Source organism: Durio zibethinus, chromosome 13 (assembly GCF_047325235.1).
Source record: "Durio zibethinus cultivar Kanyao isolate XHJ-2024 chromosome 13, ASM4732523v1, whole genome shotgun sequence".
Taxonomy (NCBI): Eukaryota; Viridiplantae; Streptophyta; class Magnoliopsida; order Malvales; family Malvaceae; genus Durio; species Durio zibethinus.
The window spans coordinates 1750437-1769134 of NC_143174.1; the positions used below are offsets into that span (position 1 = coordinate 1750437).

At 34.5% G+C, this 18698-nt stretch overlaps 2 protein-coding genes across 5 annotated transcripts; one reads left to right on the top strand and one right to left on the bottom strand.

Moving 5' to 3' along the window:
• Positions 1-1313: 1313 nt before the first annotated feature.
• On the bottom strand, positions 1314-5065 carry LOC111303657 (transcription initiation factor IIA large subunit-like). 2 transcript variants are annotated; one of them, XM_022900076.2, is made up of 11 exons: positions 4709-5065; positions 4328-4501; positions 4077-4229; positions 3872-3929; positions 3737-3795; positions 3396-3521; positions 2560-2712; positions 2317-2380; positions 2020-2180; positions 1799-1882; positions 1314-1669 (listed from the first exon to the last, which is right to left on the bottom strand). In XM_022900076.2, exons 1-11 carry the CDS (start codon positions 4829-4831, stop codon positions 1646-1648), a joined length of 1179 nt encoding a protein of 392 aa, XP_022755811.1. In that variant the 5' UTR covers positions 4832-5065; the 3' UTR covers positions 1314-1645. The 2 variants fall into 2 exon arrangements, with proteins under 2 accessions (XP_022755811.1, XP_022755812.1); XM_022900077.2 differs by lacking the exons at positions 3737-3795; positions 3872-3929.
• Positions 5066-7183: 2118 nt separating this feature from the next.
• On the top strand, positions 7184-15461 carry LOC111303658 (protein PLASTID TRANSCRIPTIONALLY ACTIVE 16, chloroplastic-like). 3 transcript variants are annotated; one of them, XM_089742625.1, is made up of 13 exons: positions 7184-7209; positions 7403-7456; positions 7646-8361; positions 8457-8640; positions 8752-8901; positions 8992-9141; positions 9225-10100; positions 10379-10451; positions 12479-13084; positions 13645-14097; positions 14214-14282; positions 14579-14637; positions 14747-15461. In XM_089742625.1, exons 9-13 carry the CDS (start codon positions 12650-12652, stop codon positions 15279-15281), a joined length of 1551 nt encoding a protein of 516 aa, XP_089598751.1. In that variant the 5' UTR covers positions 7184-7209; positions 7403-7456; positions 7646-8361; positions 8457-8640; positions 8752-8901; positions 8992-9141; positions 9225-10100; positions 10379-10451; positions 12479-12649; the 3' UTR covers positions 15282-15461. The 3 variants fall into 3 exon arrangements, with proteins under 3 accessions (XP_089598751.1, XP_089598749.1, XP_089598750.1); XM_089742623.1 differs by lacking the exon at positions 7184-7209 and having other exon boundaries at positions 7262-7456; positions 9004-9141; XM_089742624.1 differs by lacking the exon at positions 7184-7209 and having other exon boundaries at positions 7287-8361; positions 9004-9141.
• Positions 15462-18698: the final 3237 nt, after the last annotated feature.

An 18698-nucleotide genomic window follows, 5' to 3' on the forward strand; every position in this document is an offset into this window, starting at 1 on the left:
TCCTGTTCAAACTTCATACATCTGTTCTGTTCTTTTTTTAGTTTTTAACCATTCAAAGAGGAGGGCCGAAACTGAAGTTAATTGACTCAATTCAATCAGTAAGGGTTTTTTTTTTCAATGAAATTCTTTACACTCACTTTACAGTTTTGGCTAACAGATCTTGTTTTATGTACCAAAATGACAGCAAATCTTGTTTTAACAATGGTGTGTTTGACTTGGAGAATAAAAAGTTTTGTGAAAAAAATATTGGCCACTAAAAAATAATCCAAACCCTCTGTAATTTTCAGAAATTGACCTTTCCCGTTTGTTCATAACTGTCTTTCAGAAACGTCTTTCCATCACAATCCTTTCCTCCGTTTAACTGAGACCATGTTTCCCGGGTTTCCAAGACAGGGCCTTGATTGACTGACAGACCATTCTCTTCATATCCACCCCCCCACCCTTCTCTCTCTTATTTTTCACCCTTTGTTTTTAATTGCCATGCTCGTGTTTAATCATTGATATTTTGGTTTAGTGAGAGATAGAAAAGATCATTCTCTGGCAAATTTCCAGGGCGGTTCATTTCAAGAATGGAGGATGGTAGGAACATATTTGAGAAACAAGTTATTGGCATGAGCAAAACCAAAGTAGGAAAGCCACCAACTAGGCTACAAAAGCATGCCCCAGCATCTCTTAAGCTTGATCAGATGAAAGCTGCCGCTTCCGGGACCAGCCCTTTTGCGCCGTCTACTGGTACTTCTGAAGCTGCAACTCCGATTCCCCTACTGACACCGCTCGCTTTATCCCCCAATCGATTTATAGAGACTTAAGAATTCGTGTTTCCAACTGATGATAAGAAACCTGCAACACAAACACCAACAGCAACAGTATTTTGCCGGAAACAACAAGCTGGTGCAGGGTATGTGGAGGCTTCGACTTTGTTCACTGTGTTTCAAGACAAATGTGTTCTTGTCAATGATGCTTAGTAATGTGTTCTTCTGCCTCTGCATATCATATCGCTCACTTTGTGTTTTCTCACCTTAAGGTAGATTTGCCAGTTTTGTTCATTAATGATAGTGTCTTGATCGATCGGGATCTTTCCTCCATAGTTGATACCTGTCTTTGATCTTGTATGATGCGTTTCCCCATGATAACAAGCTTCTTGGATGATTTGTTGTTGCCTGTTATTTTGCTTGTAAGAAAGAAGATCATGAGAATTGTCTCCAAGCGTTACCGTTGTTGATATTCCGCTTGTTTTAAGCGTCTCAAATATGGGATTCTCTCAATTCCTCCAAAGGAGCCCTAGGAAATCTAATAATGAGGCAAGAAAAAAATACTAAAAGGACACAACACTCGGTGATTGATACAACTAAACAAACAAGAGAAGGGAGAGTAGGAATGAGGTGTTCGTTTTGAATTTGAAACCTAGAGGAAGAAATACAACTAAAAAAACAATGGGATCCCGAAAAAGCTCTTCCTTTATGTACAATACCACAACCATCCAATCCAAGTCTTAAGGAAGGTATTAACATAAAGCATCCCATGCCCTTCCATCGAGATTTCACTCTAATATTAATTAAAGAAAAATTACGAAACACCCAATAACACCCCCTTGGCTTGCCCTTTTAAAGCAAGAGCACCATCATGGTGAATAGACATAACAAAATCAGAATTCAAATTCGCCTGTTGCCTGCAAAAGATTCAACCAAAAAAAAAAAAAAAGGATTAAGGATCAGAGACAAACAAAACTAAAAAAAAACAAAAACAGAAAGTATCAAAGAGTAAACAAATGCCATATATTATTCAGAGACAAGCACACCTTATTAAAGAGAATGTCCTTGTTGTTTATACGCATGATACCATCCTTCAGTGTGCATTTCCATTTGCTCTTGGTACGAGTCACCTACATACAAAAACATATAATGTCATTGTTTATTGTCTACATAGGAGAGAAATGAGACTATCAAAACTTGTATAAATACAAATTATTGAATACATTATAGGCAGCAATAATGCATGCTGCAAAGATAGCAAAATCACCTTGTCAAATTGAGCCAAAACTAGATGCTGTGTGTTCAGCTCCTCTCCCTGGTCCACGTCATCCAAATCATCATCATCATCATCTTCGTTCAATGGCTCATCATCATCATCATCTACTGTATCATTTTGAGCAACAGGAGCAGGAGTGGCAGCCTGAAGGTCTGGCAAGGAAACAAGAAAACCGGGTCAACAAAAAAACAAGGTGCTGAGAGAGAGAGAGAGAGAGAGAGAGGGATAGCTAATATAATCAAAGTACAATAAGATGCAATCCTCAGTTCATCCATTGATTAAAGTTACCATTTGGAGCTGGTGTGTTCACCACGTTGTAGTCTTCATTGACAACTCCTTGATAATTGTATATCTTCAAGGTGAGAGAAGAAATCATAAGGCAACAGCCCATAAGTTAGTGAACTTTCCAATGATATACACTAGAAACAAAGAGAAAAGGTCCATTCCAAACCACATGCATAAAGTAACACAAAGCCGCAGAATTACACAAAATAAGATTAGGAATCAGCCTAGAAAGCATACGATACTTACATTGGGAGTAGAAAGCATATCATCATATGGATCAGGAATTGGTCCATCCAGTTGAGGAATCTTCGACGATGACCTAGCTAAGTGTGCTAAGATCTTGCTTTTTGCAGCAGTCGCTGAGTCATGTCTACCCAGGAAATGACTACCGTTACTTCCCTGAGAGTTTAGAGCTATATGATTAAAAAAGGTTTATAACACATTTCTAATAAATTCAAATATCCAACAATGATTCTGGAATAAAAGTACCCTTCTGGTTTCAATTAGAATAAAAAAGTTTCCTTATAAATATTCAACAAGCTATATCGCAGAGCTTGAACTAAGTTTGCTTTGCATTTTTATTAAGATAAAAGGTAAGCAAAAAAGAAAAGATTGCAGGGACAGAAAAAAAAAATCAAGGATAAAAGAATTTAGGGTAAGGGGCATAAGGAATCCTTAAAAGAGAAGTTAAGCAATCTCATATTATCACACTGATCTCGAAAACCTGCATACAGCCCTTAGCAAATGATAATGGTCATTGGACATTAGGTCTTAGAATGCATGTAATTAAAGTATTTTCAAGTTTGCTATATCAAATCAATGGCTTATATTACTATGATATTTTCTATTAGGATGCTGCAACACAGATTCAAGAATCCTTTCTCTTACCAAAAGAAAAAAGATTCTAGAACTTTCTGGAGAAGAAAGGCAAATCCATGATCCACATACAAATGGAGATAGAGTAGAGATCTACCATAGCCACATATATCCACAGAAGATCTCTAACCATGATTTGCATTAAAACAACAATGTCAAATGAACATATATATGATAGACTAACAATAAATAAGAGGAAAACTAACCTCTGCCTTTGCAACTTCAGATGAAGCATCTCCAGCACCATCTTGTTGGGGTATATATCCACCATTTTGATATTGTGTGGCAAAATCCTCACGTTTTCTCTTTCCAGAAGACGTCATAAAGAAGTCCTAGAATTTTCTCCAATATTAAAATTAATCATCAACTTAATTAATAACAGTTTGTTTTGACATGGGAACAAGGATTATTGAAGTAAACACTTCCCAAAAGATTCAATTTAAACCTTTTCGATATGAAACCCTTTTGCATGACCCATGAGTTCTCCTCAAACCAGAAAAAAAAAAAATCATTGCACAGTTGTAATGTTACTCATAACAGGAGTTACCTGTGTCAGGGGTTGATGAGAGGTTCCTCTGTCCACCTCATCCCGCCCTTCCACATAAGCTACAAAGAACATATCATTTATTATTAACAAACCATAGTGGGTTAGAACTGATTGCTCTTTTAACGTCATACTAACCAACATTAACATCAACACTTAATGGGGTCCTTTGATTAGGCCAAGGAGAAGGAGATTGCTGCGGAAAGAAAAACAAAAAGAATATATCACCAATAAGTCTACAACAATCCGACAAAGCTACTTTTTTCTTTCTTTGGCAAGTAGAAATTTAAACTATAACACAATGTATACTAACGGAAAGTGGCACTAACAGATCATTGCTTACCATATAAGGGCTTGGCCTTCCACCTTTTACATCAGTATTACCGCCATTATCATTCACTGGAGTAGGATAATCGCTACTTCCAGTAGGGATGTTATACATAGAACCATCTGTACTTCCAGGCAATGGTGTCGGAACAGGTGTTTGCAACGGAGTCTACGCAATTAACCCCCCCCCCCAACATAAAAAATCACCAATCAAAAATATCCGTTGCAATTTAAATTCATAAAAGCACTCAAAACAGAACTCGTTACCGGAGGGAAGAGCATATCAGCTGTAGGGGTTTCGTACTCCTCTGTCCCTTCATAAGGAACATTAAGATCGTGCACTGGAGTAATTGGGCCACCGGGCGTGGGCTGTTTCTTACCCGAAGACCTATCTATCGAACCACATATTACTCCCGCTTGTATCATCTTCATTTCCCAAATCTAAAACCCAATACCCCACAAAATCGATTCAACTAGATCAGTTTCATTTCAATAACATTAATAAAAAAAAACCCTAGTGCTTCAATCAGATCAAACCTAAACCCACAAAGAATCCCAAAAACAAATCTTTTTCTAAAATAACGAAATCAACCCCTAAAATTTTTTTTAAAAAATCGAATAAAAAGGAAATGAAAGAAGTATTTTTACTCTTTGGAGTTCGCTTAGGACAGTTTCGTCTGGTCCACCGTTGTTGATAAATTCATCGCGAACCTTGCTGATGACGTCTTCGATTACGTGGATGTACACCGCGCTCGTTGCCGACGAGGCCATCTTTTTCTCGAAACTTCTATCTCCCCCTCCCCTGATTCAACTTTTCCCTTTTCCCAAACAAAGAAATAATTCTCGGATTCGTGTTTTTCTCGGGAAAAAATCAGCGGATTGAGGAGAGAAGCATGGGAAGCAGCGTTTGAAGATCGACCGACCGGTGAAACAAGAGACTGGTAGCCTAGGGTTTGGAGAATCGGAGCCGAAGAGAGAGAAAGGACTAGAAAGAGAGGGGCGGACGAGAAAAAGAGAATAAAGAGTGGAATATAAATAGGTTTGCATCCGATTATAAGGAGGGCGCCACGTGGCGTAATCTGAAGAGCTCTTTCATTTTTTTTTTAATGCTTTTCTAAGTTTTTTCCTGGGAAAGGCTGTGAAGAGACAGAGGAGTGAGGAGTTACATTTTGTTTTTTGGGGTTTACTATTATATACAGGCAAGAGGACCGTCGGGTTTGATCTTAGTCCACGTCAGGGTGGTTGATTGTGGGTCCCTTTGGAATTAACGGTGCTGATCCTCCAAATTTAGCATTTGCTGTAACGTTACCTTTTCTCTTAAAAATTTGCTGCCAAGTTGGGAGACAAATACGTGTCGTCTGGTCCTTAATCTTCGTTGATACTTTTTTTTCTTTTCTTTTTTTAAATTTAAAAATATGTTTAACTTTATTACTTTATTAAGATAAATTTTTATATTCCATTATATGTAAATAAATTTTTAATTTTTACTTTACATCCAATTAAATTCCTAAATTTTAATTTATATTCAAATAAAATTTTTATTTTTTAATTTTTATCAAAATAAACTATTAACATAAATCAATTTTTTATTTTAAAAAAGATGTTCTTGGATACAAATAAAATAAATTATTTAAGCATAATAAAAATACAATAATTTATTTAAATAAAATGATAAAATTCAATAGTTCTTTTAACATTTTAACTTATCTTTTTGAGTGTGTGTTTATATGAGGAAAAAAGAAATATTTATTTTTTATTATTTTACAATTAGGAAATAACTTGAAATATATGTAATAGAAAATTAAGTCCAAAGTTATTAGTGATTCAATTAATGCTTCATAGTAGGAATATTAAATTCAATTTAGCTCATTTACAATCTTATTTGAAAGTTTGAAGTCAAATTCTAAATAATGAAAAAAAAATTAAATTAAAAAATAAAATAATTGTTAATTTTAAATAATCGTAATCATCTTTTTCGCATTAAATAAATTATTGTTTTGAATTATTAGTCTAATTATTTTTTAATAAAAAAAATCATATTTTGGAGATATAAGAAAGAATTATAAATACTAAGATTTTTTTTCACCAATCAAATGAATTTTTATATTAAAAACAATCAAACAATTATAAATATTATGATTTGAATTATTGATTTATTAAATATCACTTTTTAACTATATAAATTAACTGAATTAATTTTTAGATTCATAATTTAATTATCTTTAATATCATATTTATTATCTTTATTAAATGAATCACCAATTAAAAAAATATTTTATTTGATTAACATCCAAAAATAAGGTGGCGACTCCTAAACATAATTTGTCTAAATAGTAGCAAGATTATAGCATGCATAATTTTCTTTTATACAAATGATGAAACCTTTGTTTTTGGACTAGAGACGGATCTAGAGAGAGGGTAATAGGGTTATTGGTCTCACTAAAATTCTAAAAATTAATTTAAATTATTATGAAATTATTTAAAATTTTAATAATTTTTGTATTTTGCTCTCGTTAAAATATTTAAAAAATAAGAAAAATTATTAGAAAAAATTCCAAAAATTTTAGTTTTTTTTTTAGTCTCTTGACTCCGTTAATTGTAAAAAAAAAATGTAAATCTTTTATAATATTAAAAGGTGTATGAATATATTATAAAATAAAAAAATAATTAAAATAATGTGACATAATGTGAATATAAAATTATTATAACAATATTATTGATAATTAATATAATAAATTTGGCTAATGCAAATCTTGAATCCATCCTTGCTTTCGAGTTTTTGTTACTTGTAATGATTAGTGGCCAGTGATAATCAACAAAAATTAACAAATGCTTAGTTATTATCCATTTATAACTAGCGACAAATATTAAATTGTTGATGAAAAATATAATTTATTGATAAATGACATAAATGGATTGTGCTTAAGGTTCCCTTTTTTATAGCCAAAAATTAAAAAAAAATTTCCTAAATCTAATGATGTCAAACTATAGCACATGTTTTATTATATATTTGGAAAGAGGAGATTCACACAAAATTGGGCCCACATTAACAGGAAATCCAAGTTAAAGGCCGGCCCAATAAAATTCAAATAAAATCAAAGAAACCCGTTTGACGCAATTGTCAAGTCAATTCTTTCATGGTTATAACGGTCCGATTTCTTTTTTTTTTTATATATATATATATATATTATATAATATTATGAAATTTTAAATTTCGATTTAAATCCAAACTTTTATTTGATTTGATTCAATCCGAACTTTGATCACTGCTAGGTTTTGGTTGTATTGCTTGGATTGCATTTGAAAAACATGTTTATTAAATATCTTGGATTTCTTATGCAGATCCCTTTCTCGATCAGTCGGCAGATCATTTTCTAATCCGAGAAGCTATTCAGAGTATGTTCTCTGAATGTACAACTAATAGCATAAATGCATTCAGATCATTGGACCAGGACAAAGTTTTGTGTTAACCTTTCTATATTTGGCATGGGTGATTACATGTTTAATTTATGTGTTTCTGATTGTTTACTGAGTGTTCTGTTAGTGCAAGATTTTTGAGATTTTAGCGTCTGATTTTACATGCAGTGACAAAAAGAAATCTAGGAGTGTATCTAGATCACCTCAACCACGGGGGCTCCCCATTTCCTCTGATAGGATGTATCATTCCCTAAGAAGTCAATCTCTATCTCCTCGGCCATGCTTTCCTGCAAGACGAAGACCGTCTTATTCCAGGCAAAGATCTCGATCTCATTCACTTAGCAGATCACCATCTCCTGTAAGACGTAGATTACGTTCTCTTATCAGCGCTGGTCACCTACACTCGTACGTCGTAGATATCTTTCACCCATCTGTCTTCATAGATCACCATTATCAATTCGACGTCGCAGATTATCGTCTCTTGCTCGACGTCATAGATCTCCATCAACTGTGTTTCGTAGACCTAGTTCGCCTGTGCGCCGCAGATCTGCTTCATCTGTATGTCGTAGATCTCCATTACCCATGTGCTGTAGATCTCCATCACCCTTGCGACATAGATCACCTCATATGCAACGCAGATCACCCTCTCCTGTGCGACAGCGTCATCACAGATTGTCATCAACACCACGACATAGGTCGTCGTCTCTTGTGCGACGTAGATCACCGGGTTCCAACCGTAGGTCAATAACTCCTTCCCATGGTAAGTCTCTTTCACTTTATCAATCATGTTCTCTGTCTCCTGTGCAACGTAGATCTTCTTCACCGCTTAAGAGGTCTCCAAAGGATTGAAGATCACCTTCGTTTTCTCCTGGAGAAAGACAACGGTATGATGACATCCTGTTCCTACTGATTTGGTCTATTTGAAAATTCTTGGGTATGTGAAACAGTTTAATGAATATCGCAAAATTCTATGGTGCAGAATGCGTAGAAAGTTGTCTCCTGTGGGACATAGGTCCTCTATTATGAGGTCCCCGCATAGAGATTTTATGGATAAGAGGAATGCAGTCGATAAAGTGCCCGCTTTATCACTGTTCCTGAATCAACCCTTCCGTCTCCAAATCTCCATCACCTTCGAGTAATCGATCTGCCAGTGAAGATAGGAGGTAAATTTTTAAACTTTTCTTTGAGATGTTTTATTTGTATCATAGTCCTTTATTTTTTGTTGAGTGTCCATGCTTATGCTACTAATTTGTTTCACATTGTTGATCCTGAAGGTCGCCAAGTCCGTCTGAGAGTCCTATGAGGCAAAAGAGCGAGCGAATTGCTCGTGATAATAGCTTTAGTCCTGAACAGAAACCGAGAGAAATGAAAAGTCGGCAGGACAGTCAAGGGAATGGGAGAAAAAATGAAGCCAGCAGAAGCAGGTTAGATTCCAAATTAGTAATTTTTCTTACTATTTTAGTGCTTCTGTTGGCTCTTGTTAGATTATGAATGTTCAATTTAGTTTGTTCTAGTTTTTCCCGCAGGCATTCATTGCCAGTCAGTAAGCAGAAGGTTTCTCCTAGGAAGGTTTGCACTCCTCAACGATTGGCAGGCAGGTCTACCGAATCTCGGAGTCTGCTTGATAACTTAGAATCGAGAAATAAAGACCTTCAAATGAAGAGGTATTATTTTGTTGCAACCATAACTTTATTCTTGTTTAATTACCAGATGTAGAGGTCTGACTGTTCTAGCTTATTTCTCACAGCAAGAGGTCTTCTGGAAAAGAGGTTCATTTGGGAACACCTGATCAACACAGATCACCAGCTTTATCTGAGGGCTCATTTTAAGGTGAGAAGCAAAGTACATCACGCCTGAGAGAAGGAAAAAGATCTGATGAGAGGAGCCGCTGCCATCAAAATAATATGAAGGACAGTGATGAACGCCACAAAGCAGAAACTTTACCATTGTTGCATGAAAAGGTTGATCATAATAACCGTGGTTTGGATTGAGGTTCTGAAGGAAATGATAAGCGCAGAACTAAGCATAAGGAAAAGAGAGAGCATAAAAGGTCTGAGAGACGTGAAGTTAATTTGGATGATTTTTCTAGTTATGATTCTGAAATTGAGGACAGGAAAGAGGCTAAGAGGAGGCGAAAGAAAGAAAAGAGATTAAGAAAGGAGGAGAAGTGTTGATGTCGTGAGGAGCGGCATTGCAGAAGAGAAGAACGGCGTGCAGAGAAGCTTAAAATGAAAGGTCAAGCAGATGACTCTAATTCGGATGGTGAACACGCAGCAAGGACTAAGGAGGAAGTCTCATCCAGGTGATGATGAAAAAGGCAGGGGCTGAGCAGAAGCAGCTTGAAATCGAGTTAAGGAAGAAGGCACTTGAATCACTCAAAGCAAAGAAGGACATTAGTCACTGAATCTTTTGTGTTTTGAACACTAATATGTTATTTTATCATTGTTCTTGTTTGGCAGATAAATTTAAATAGGAGTTTTATGTTTCAAATTGGAGTGTCTTTATATTGGTTACTGCTTAATGTAGTTTGTTTTTACCGCTGGCAGCTGGAATAGATAAATGAGGATTTCCTGAGCTTTTCTCTTGAGTGCAACTTTATACAGGCTTTGCTGCTAGATTTCTGGTAATAACTGTCACTGTCTTCACTCAATTGGGAATTTGTTTTCCTCATAATTTGTCACATGGGAGTCAACTGTGAAGGCGTGTTGTTGCCTTGATTTTTTTTGCAGTTGTCTTATTTGATGTAATTAATGTGAATGTGAGTTTGACTTATGCCTTTGTGTAGAAATTAAACAGGTGTGTTGGATCTAATAGTTTGTTTATTTAGATAAAACATTACATGAACTCTTTTCTGATGTGCTAATATGACATTTCTAAATCACTTTTGTGGTCAATTGGTAGATGAAGTTATTTTCAAGTAGATGACTTGGTTGAGCAGGCCATGTGCAGATCTCCAATTTGAACTTCAATTCAGGTGAGGAGTTTTCATTCTTTTATGGGCTCCTTGGGAGAAGAAATCAGTTTGGATATGCAACCTCTTGATATATTTATACTGCCTACTTTCTTACTTTGGTTTAACCTCAATGGTTGGCAGCTAGGTAGTTGTTGCTGGGACATTGTTTTCTAAAATTATCATGGTTCTCAGACTTGTTCTGTCCTGATTCTGCACTTACAATGAATTTATTTGCAATGATTAACCCTGAGAATATTTCTTAAAATCTTAAAGGTATTGATCTATTGCAATTCTAATCGGGTACTGGTTTGAAATATTTCATTATAACGAATATAAGCCAGTTGTTTCTAGGATGTAAGGCATGCTGTGACAAAATAGTGTATATTTGAAATGTGGCAAGAATGATAACATTTTCATGTATAGTTATATTAGGTAACCCTTCAGTCCCCCTGTGGTTGCGCTTTATCTGCTTTCTTCGTAGGTTGTGTGTTTTGCGAACCACATATTTCTCTGGTATTGATGATTTCATTCCTGTTAGTGGAGGTCTATCTGCCATACTTCTTCTTCATAATGTCTAAACTGTGTGTTTAAGCATTTTTGAATGCCCTGAGTCAGTATTGGTGGCTTTGGGACAAAGGAATTTTGCTGTAGTTGAGCTTGAGCAGGATGTAGCACCTTGAAGGCTTAGTTAATCAAAGTTGATTTATCGTATGCCATGAGCTGTATGGTTTGGCAGTTGCTATAGAGTAACTCATCTCCCTGCACAGGAAATTTGTAGTACGGCCTCATTCGGGTGGTTCTATTTCATTCTTACTTTATTGTGAAGGCGGACAATCTTTTTCATTTTTAGGAAGGTACTAAAGAGAATATTAGGATGTTTTTGTGCACCTTTAAGCTTCTGGGTTTGAAGTAGATTTTTCAGGTGCTGATAATTTTAGTGTTGTCATAGTTGGTGATTGATGACAGTTGACACTATTTTTTTTTTCCATGTGGTCTCTATTACCTCCCTTAAGCAATTTTTCGTTCAAGGATGGGATCAGTTTTTTCTGACTTCTGAATCAGGCAAAGAAATAAATGCAACTCTCCCCTACCTCCTCTTCTCTTAGTTAGTTCTTTATTTTCATTTTTAGAGAAAAATGGAAATGATCGGACCAGCCTGAAAACCAGGTTGATCCAAACAGCCATCTGGTTATAGGAGCCATCCAAGGGCGTCAATGGATAAGCAAAAGTTTTATTTTGTTTTCCTGTTCACCAGTGTTTTATTGCTGGCTATAGTACTGATTATTTACTATGTTGCAAGCAGTCTCTTTGCCAATGTCGGTAGGTTCTATTTTACTGATTTGCCAATTGTTTATTAGTCGATTATCAGGATATGCATTTCTAGTCATCCGAGTGATAGCCAAAAGCTTAGTTGTCAAGAACTCAAATCCATTTTAAGTCAATATTAATTACTTTTTTATTTTTTTCTTCTTTAAGGTTGGAATCATAATAATGATATTAGTCATGATAACAACTCAACATATATTTTAAAATTTTATGTTTATGCTTATACTCGGGTCTTATAATTAGATCTTACAATTTAATCCTTCGATTCAAGGTGGGTAAATAAATATTTAGGATCGAGAACCATCTTAATGGTATCGATCTTAAAAATTTTAGACATTGAATCACCCATTAAATTTTGGTTCAAACTTCAATGATATTGATCCAGGGCGATCAGTGGTCGACCTGGAACGTTACACAATTTCTTTTATCATAAAGATACTGTTCTTGGCTTCTGGGTGACCAAGCTTATCTGACTGTGAGTCAGTGGATGAAGTTTGAGACAAGTAAACTGCACGACAGATCTGTCATTTTCGGGTGGTTCAACGTATGTAATATGTTTTTCTTTTTTTGGACAATTTCCCTTAGTATATATAATCTGACTACGTGGCTGGCTAATTTTCTGTTGGTTCAACATATATAATCTGATGCGCTACTCAACGACTGGCTTGCAATTTCCTTTAGTAGATAATATATTGACTACGTGGCTTAATTCTATTTGCTAGCTATCCATATCTCCTCTCATCTGGATAAAACGCAATTGCCACGGCCACAGGCATCAAGAACTGTGAACTAAATGGAGCCAGATAATTGTAATATACAGAGAAAATTCGTTGAATTGAGGGAGAGGGTTGCCATTTGACATCGTTTTGTTTCTGTTTTTATACAACCTATCCATGGCTTCAACTCTTACCTCCAATTCATTTCTCATAACCACCACACCCCAGTCTAGGCTAACCCTCAAGAACCCAAAATTCACTGTGTTTGCCAAAAGGTCCGTTCCCTTCTCTCCATTTCAGCTTGGAAAAGCTAAAGATAATCCTGAAGAAGGCCAAGCTGAAGATTCAGGCAATTCTAGTCCTTTCAGTTTCAATTTCGGTAAGGTACTTGATGTGAAAACTTTGGTCCCAGTTGTAAGTAAACCTTCCGCGGGTTTATCGTTTGGGAACCTAAGAAGAAAAGATCCAAGCACTGTCTTTGTTGCGGGTGCAACCGGGCAGGCAGGCATTCGCATTGCACAGACGTTATTGCGCCAGGGTTTCACTGTTAGGGCTGGTGTGCCTGAGCTTGCTGCTGCCCAGGAGCTAGCTCGTCTTGCTGCCAAATACAAGGTTAGCAATCTTAAACCAAAGCCACAATAATCCTACGTCATAGGCTCAGTTTTCTAATATGAAAGATCGCTGATAAGAGTACTGCAGTAGGTTCTAACTTTTCTGATAAGGATCTCCTAGTTTTATATTCTATAAAAATGCATTTCCATGAATCGAATTGTTGATGGAGCAATGAACTTTGAATGCATCACAGAGTGATACAACATCTTCTAATACTCCAGAGCTTGTAATCTTAGAAGGTTGCTTTCCTTTTTTTTTTCCCCAAAATTGAATTAACAAAGTAATCTTTTAAAGATCAAATGTCACTTAAACATGATGATATATCCAATTCATATGGTAATTCTATATCTCAATCTACCAAAATAGGAAAAAAAAAAAAAAGGCACTTTATTGATCAAATAACAAGTCTTGAGGATCAACTGGAGACCAATTTCAACACTATTGGCATCACAAGATCAGATGTAATAATTGTTTGTTCAGATGATACCTAAATAAACATTTATGAACCATATGAAGATGTTAATCATTTTTTGCACAACACTAATCTTTTGTGACTACAGATCATATCGAACGAACAATCAAAACGCCTCAATGCAGTAGAATCCACCTTCCAAGATGCAGAATCAATAGCCAAAGCAATTGGCAATGCCAGCAAAGTTGTCGTCACTATAGGCCCTGGTGAAAACGGTCCCACTTCTGAGGTCTCCGCATCAGACGCCTTACAAGTGATTGAAGCTGCTCAACTAACCGGTGTAGGCCATGTGGCAATAGTCTATGATGGTAACCCCGCTGGTTCTTCAACTTTTAATGTGCTTGATGGGATCACATCATTCTTCACGAACCTCTTCTCTCAATCTCAACCGTTGAGTCTCTCCGAATTCTTACAAAAAGTAATCGAAACTGGCATTAGCTACACATTCTTAAGGGCAAACTTGACAGAAGATTATTCGGCAGAGAGCTCTTACAATGTGGTGGTGTCAGCCGAAGGAAACATTGGTGCAAACGACTACAAAGTAATGTAACATAATGTAATGTATGCTGTTTTATCTGTTTCTTTGTAAAAAATTTTCTTCCTTGATCATAATTTTTGTTTATCTTATTGTTCATTATCTTTGAAAATTGTGGTTAGGTTGCAAAATCTCAGATAGCATCTCTGGTGGCAGATGTTTTCTCCAACACAGCAGTGGCAGAAAACAAGGTACATACCATTTACTTTCTCTTGTGGTTCTTAAAACCATCATTTTGAAGAGTTCAATATAGGTTTATTTAGGAGGTAAAAGGATCAATTTAAGATGACCTACAAATCCGAATGTGACCATGGATTTTATTCCATGTAAAAATGATGTATATGTAAATACTTGTATCTTGCACGATGCCAGAATTCAAAGTCTGCTTAAAGTTGGATAGCAGTTGATATTTTTCTGTTTTATTTCTTTGGTTTCAAATGATCTTTTTCTGTTACTCATATATCTTAACGGTTGCTAAATGAGACAGGTTGTGGAAGTTTTTACGAGCCCATCAACTCCATTGAAGGGTGTAGATGAGCTTTTCAGGTAAATAGCTTGGATGGATGTTAGTTTATCAATTATATGGTTATAAAAGATTTTAGATTGCTTGGGAAAGATATATGTCCTAATTTTGCTTTTGTTACTTGCTTTTAAGTGCTATTCCCGAGGATGGAAGAAGGAAGGCCTATGCAGAAGCTCTTGCAAAGGCTAAAGCTGAAGAAGAGGCAAAAGTAGCTGCCGAGAAAGTTCGTAAAGCAGCTGATGCAGCAAAGAAGCTGGAAGAGGAAGTGAAAAAGCTTTCAGAGCAAGAAGCCAGTGCTGCTAGTCTAGCTGAAGAAGCCCAAGAGAAAGCAGAGGCCGTAGGGGTGTCGATGGAAGGCCTCTTGAGTCAAGCAAAAGACTTCAGTGCAGGACTTTCTTGGGAAAAATTCAGTTCCCAGATAGCAACTGCAGCTCAAAAGGCTTCCGATATGGAGAAGCCCAAAGTGCAGATTGCCACTGTGAGGGGACGAGCTAAGGCTAGAACGCTACCGTCCAAGAAAGCTGTTGTTAAGCAAGCTCCCATATCTTTTTTTCCAAAGCCAAAGGAGGCACCAAAACCTAAGGCAAAAGAGACAGAGAAGGCAGAAGTGAGAAAGGTTTTTGGCGGCTTCTTTCAGCAAGAAACCATATATGTCGATGATGACTGAGACACAATAATTTGCAGCCAATATCTTTCCCAGTCTTTCGTATGATTTTTATGCAAATGTGGTTTAATATTTGTATAATTATTGTTGGAGGTATTATGAGTCTAAGAAACATTCATTGGCTTAAGGCTATGTTAATTACTTTGTCCAAATGTGAAAAATAATTTTCATATTTTTGGTAAATATTAAGCAATATCTAACCAAAAGATCGCCTGATTACTCATCGTAATTGCCACCAATTGGCTTGAAAGTAGCCCATTATGTTTCATATATATAAATATATATATATATATATATATTATTTTGGCAGGCTGCAAGCAATAAACATTTCCACGGTTTGAGAGAGGTGATCTCAGGCTGTTGCTGTTTGAATTATCTGTCTTTTCCTTTACTCCTCTGTACAACGAGAACACATTGAAATTAAAGGATCGATCATCGAACATAAGTCCTGAATTTTTTTTCCCACCGCAGTAGATGGTAGGTGCAGCTGCAGCAAGAGGTTTCAGTTTCACATCGTGCAAGGCTCAGCATATTAGGACTTTAAATGAATCAAACATGAACGAATAAATATATATTTGTGTTTGTTCGTTTATTTTTAAAGGTGTTTGTATTCAATTTATATTCGTTAAGAAAATTATTCTATTCATTCATGTTCAATTCATATTAATTCAATTAAGTTAAATGAGATTGTTCATAAATATTACATGAACATATTTAAAAACATATATAAATCAACACATTTATAAACTATAAACAAATCATAATCAAACAAATTTAAACAAATAAATCTTAAATAAATATAAACGAACTCAAACAAACATAAACAAACCTTAAAATAAGATTAGGATAAAAGATAAAAATATAATTTTATTAATATTGTTACAAATGAACAGCAAACGAATAATAAATGAATAACAAACGAACAAGTTTTAAAGAAATCGTAAACGAGTTTGCTTATGAACATTAATGAACGAATAAACAGCTGTTCTTATTTGGTTCATTTAATAAACAAACATATAAGTAATGTTCAAGATCGTTTGTTAAACTTAATAAATGAACATAAATGAATAAAAATCGAATATGTTCACAAATAATTCATCAAAAGCTCTGTTCAATTACACTCTTAAGCATATCTGATAACAAATTAGAACCATCGCACTAAATGCTATTATATGGCCTCGATCTGGATGTGCTTTGCACTTACGAAAGATTTCATCACCCAGCTATATATTCAACACTATTACATGCAAATAAATACATGCATGGATTCTGAATCTGATAGTTGAGTTCGCACTATGCAATAGTATGCTTTTATCTGTCAGTAATATATTTGCAAAGTCGAGGCATCTCCTACGATCTTTCCATTTGTATGGAGTCAAGACATGCAAGGGATATAGAATAAGATAACATTAAACCTTGAAATCTCAAAGGTTTAAAATTTATGCTCAGAATAGAACTGAAAAAAATTCCAACTGATCAATTCTTCTTGCTTTTGTTTCACAATGCAATTAAGGCATGACTGACTAGTTCCTTAGTAATGGTTCCTGCAAAAGAAAGTGCAAGATATATATACACAGACATACATACATGTATATTTGCAAAAAATTCCAGGGCAAATGATTAAAAAGAGGCTAAAGGCAGGATTTCGGAATTCAGAAAATTAAAGACTCCTTTTAAGTACTTTCAAATAAGCTAAATTACTGAAACTAAGATTTAATCCAATTAAGTCATGCAATCACCGTTAAAAAATGATATATAATAAGTTTAAGATTCAAATTCAAGTATTTATAATTCCTTCTCCTAACCCTAGACTATAATTTTTTTATAAAAAAATTTTCATAAGCTTATCCTAAAAAAATTTGACCTTACAATATCAGATTCAGAAAATTCAAGTACTTGTATATATAATTTGTTTTCAATATTGCAATACCCTATCAAAATCTACATAACAAAATAAAAGATTGTGCTTACATGTATTCCAAGTGATTTGTGAAACGTCAAAAGTTGAAATTCGTTTGATGAAATGCCAGCCAAATCTAGAGGAAATGTGCATTTACATGCAGCCTATACTTAGAATTAAATGTTTGTTAATTAATATGTAATGACTTCAAAATAAATTTAAAATTTAACGTAATTGATCATGTAATCACCCTTAAAAGACAGTATTTAGTTTTCAATGCCGACAACTTGTTTCTTTATCTTTAACCTGTTACTTCTTTTGTAAAAAAAATTAAAGAAATTTAGGCTTTCCCAATGTCAGCCCCTGGTTGAACTTTATTGTACATAAATAAATTTGATAAAGCCATTAACAATTGGTTCAAAACTTTCACGTTTAGTTATGTAGAAATGAGTTTAGTGAAAACCTATCGTTAGGACTGTCAGCTTCTTACAACAATCGCTTATTTATAGTCTTATGTTTGGATTAATATTGTGGGAAACATTAGACATAGATGGAATTCCTTTATCATTCCCTTTATCTTCAGTTTCTCATTTGAAAAACCAATGCCAAATCCCTAGAATATCAGATCCTAGAATCTCCTACATATGATTTATCATTTACCTCAAGGTTAATTTGTTACCTTGGAAAGACAACATCAGCACTATATCTGTTTCTAATTACTCTTCTATCTGTAAAATGCTGCCATATAAAACTTAAATCAACCTTTTTTTTTTCCCTGATAAGTGCTGTAAATCAATGTTGTTTGAACCATAATAATCTTGTTTTTATTATCAAGCAAGGAAAAGACCATGCAAATATTTGTTATTACACGACAATTTAAAAGACAAACTCTACTTAATTGTGCTCTACCTTGAGAAGCAATGCCGACACGTATACAAATTAGTTTTGACCAATATCCTATATTTTACTGAATCTATTTCTGTTTCTTCACTTTTATTTGAGTAGAAGTAGATATATGGAGACTTAAAACCGGGTTTAATTCAATTATTAGTTAAATCATGTAATTACCTTTAAAAAATAACAGCAAATAGATTTCATAGTAATTTCTACGATTATTTTCAGATTATGATTTTTTTATATATATATATATATATAAAATTTTGTTTTATCTTATAATGGGTACATGAAATATTATTTGTTGTAGATAAATTTTTAAAAAAAATTTCTTCAAAATCTCCAATGTTATTTATTGCACATAAATTTATGTTAGATGCCATAATTTAAATAGTAAAAGATGTCATTGCAAAAAAAACATAATCGTAGATATGAATAAATTTTGATATATTAAATTTGAGCAAGGTAAATTCTAAATACATGAAGAAATTGATAATAAATGCCATCATAAATGTTTGTGACTAAATATTATAGCCCCTCAAAAAAGTTAGAGGGCTAAATAGAGAATATAGTACATATGTTTTTCTTGATAAATTCCACTGTGGATGTAATAATTTTTTCATAAT

Bases quoted from the DNA above. Each gene is read 5' to 3' on its own strand.
- LOC111303657 (XM_022900076.2), bottom strand. From the start codon at position 4,831: ATGGCCTCGTCGGCAACGAGCGCGGTGTACATCCACGTAATCGAAGAC. The intron at 3,930-4,076 runs GTAAGCAATGAT...TTCTTTCCGCAG, and splicing joins GAAGGCCAAGCCCTTATATG to CAATCTCCTTCTCCTTGGCC. The intron at 2,381-2,559 runs GTAAGTATCGTA...CTCACCTTGAAG, and splicing joins ATATGCTTTCTACTCCCAAT to ATATACAATTATCAAGGAGT.
- LOC111303658 (XM_089742625.1), top strand. From the start codon at position 12,650: ATGGCTTCAACTCTTACCTCCAATTCATTTCTCATAACCACCACACCC. The intron at 13,085-13,644 runs GTTAGCAATCTT...TTGTGACTACAG, and splicing joins GTCTTGCTGCCAAATACAAG to ATCATATCGAACGAACAATC. The intron at 14,098-14,213 runs GTAATGTAACAT...AATTGTGGTTAG, and splicing joins TTGGTGCAAACGACTACAAA to GTTGCAAAATCTCAGATAGC.